Here is a 1,295-nt window from a genome sequence, read left to right on the forward strand (position 1 = left end):
TAACCTAGAAAAGCTAATTTCTCGCAGTATTACGCCGACTTTATGTCGGAATTACGCATTTTATTCTCGTTTCCTTGCAACGATGAACTGTTCAATAACTCACACGTGCTTCATAGCAGTATATTATGACGTTTCTTACCCGAGATTTGGAGATACAAGTTCAGCAAACAATTTTGTGAGGTGCCTACTAACATTATTTGCAGACTTGCAATTATTTCAGTCTGTTATTTGAAATGTATTATCATGTTCCTTCCTATATAAATGACAAACTAATATAAAAGTTTCTGACAGCTGCAACATATCTTTCACACCTTTATATATGAGGGTGGCATAATAATAATAATTTTTAACGAATGTTTTTTGTGTATTGTTCATTAGTATGTTAGATTTTTTTTTAATCACAGGTCTTCAGAAAAATCTATAGTATAAAAGAATATCTTATTCTCTTTAACACTAACACTCCACTTTCCTACACTGTTTATTCTATCCTAGTACTCAGCACACAAACACTGAAAATTTGCAATAATGTCCTCATTTAGCATGGCTTCATCCTTCTCTTCATGGTGTGCACGCTTCCTTCTTATTTCTGGGTCACACCTCTCTGGAGGCTGCACCTTACTTAAATACGATGGTAACCCGGGGAATATTTTTGGCACAGCTTCTGGTAAAAGCAATGGCCTTTGACGAGGAAACTCGTGACAGTTCCCTTCAGAGTCCTTGTAAATCTCCACTCTTGATACATCACATTCTTCAAAATGTTTAATGCAAACAACACTTCTATTTGATGGAGTCCAGTCCTTTCTGGGGATATTTCTTGTCCATCGTTTTCTGTTTTCCTCTTCAGTAGGGAATCTGAACATTGAGAAGTAACCCTCTTCCTTGCTGGATTTGTAGTTGCTATTGCAAACAGGAACACAACATTTTTCTGGCATCTGCAAATAGAATGATGCATTAATTGCTAACATCTTAAATCAAAATACTATTATGTAAAAATAGTAAATGAGAATTTGAGGGGACTGGTTTTTTTCTACTGCTTGGACATCACGAAACACACGTCTACAAATAGAATCAAATGTGTAGAAATATTCGTAATATTAACACAAAACCACTTAGGAGAAGATTCTGATACTAAACTTATGAATTCAAAACTTTGTTTTCAAATTGTATCTAGAATATAGTAGAACTTTTTCTGCAATTGTGTAGACGAAAGTCGTTCACGTAGCCCACTTGCACATATACATGTAAAAACACTACAAACTTCACAGGATTGTATACTTACATTGTGTTATATCTTC

The 1,295-nt window shown here is 34.7% G+C and overlaps 1 protein-coding gene across 1 annotated transcript; it reads right to left on the reverse strand.

Moving 5' to 3' along the window:
- Positions 1-488: 488 nt before the first annotated feature.
- On the reverse strand, positions 489-965 carry LOC126195234 (THAP domain-containing protein 2-like). The gene has a single exon (XM_049933760.1). It carries the CDS (start codon positions 963-965, stop codon positions 489-491), a length of 477 nt encoding a protein of 158 aa, XP_049789717.1.
- Positions 966-1,295: the final 330 nt, after the last annotated feature.

The sequence above is a fragment of the Schistocerca nitens genome, chromosome 7 (genome assembly GCF_023898315.1).
Source record: "Schistocerca nitens isolate TAMUIC-IGC-003100 chromosome 7, iqSchNite1.1, whole genome shotgun sequence".
Taxonomy (NCBI): domain Eukaryota; kingdom Metazoa; phylum Arthropoda; class Insecta; order Orthoptera; family Acrididae; genus Schistocerca; species Schistocerca nitens.

Excerpts from the sequence above, each read along its gene's own strand:
- LOC126195234 (XM_049933760.1), bottom strand. The coding sequence starts at position 965 with ATGTTAGCAATTAATGCATCATTCTATTTGCAGATGCCAGAAAAATGT.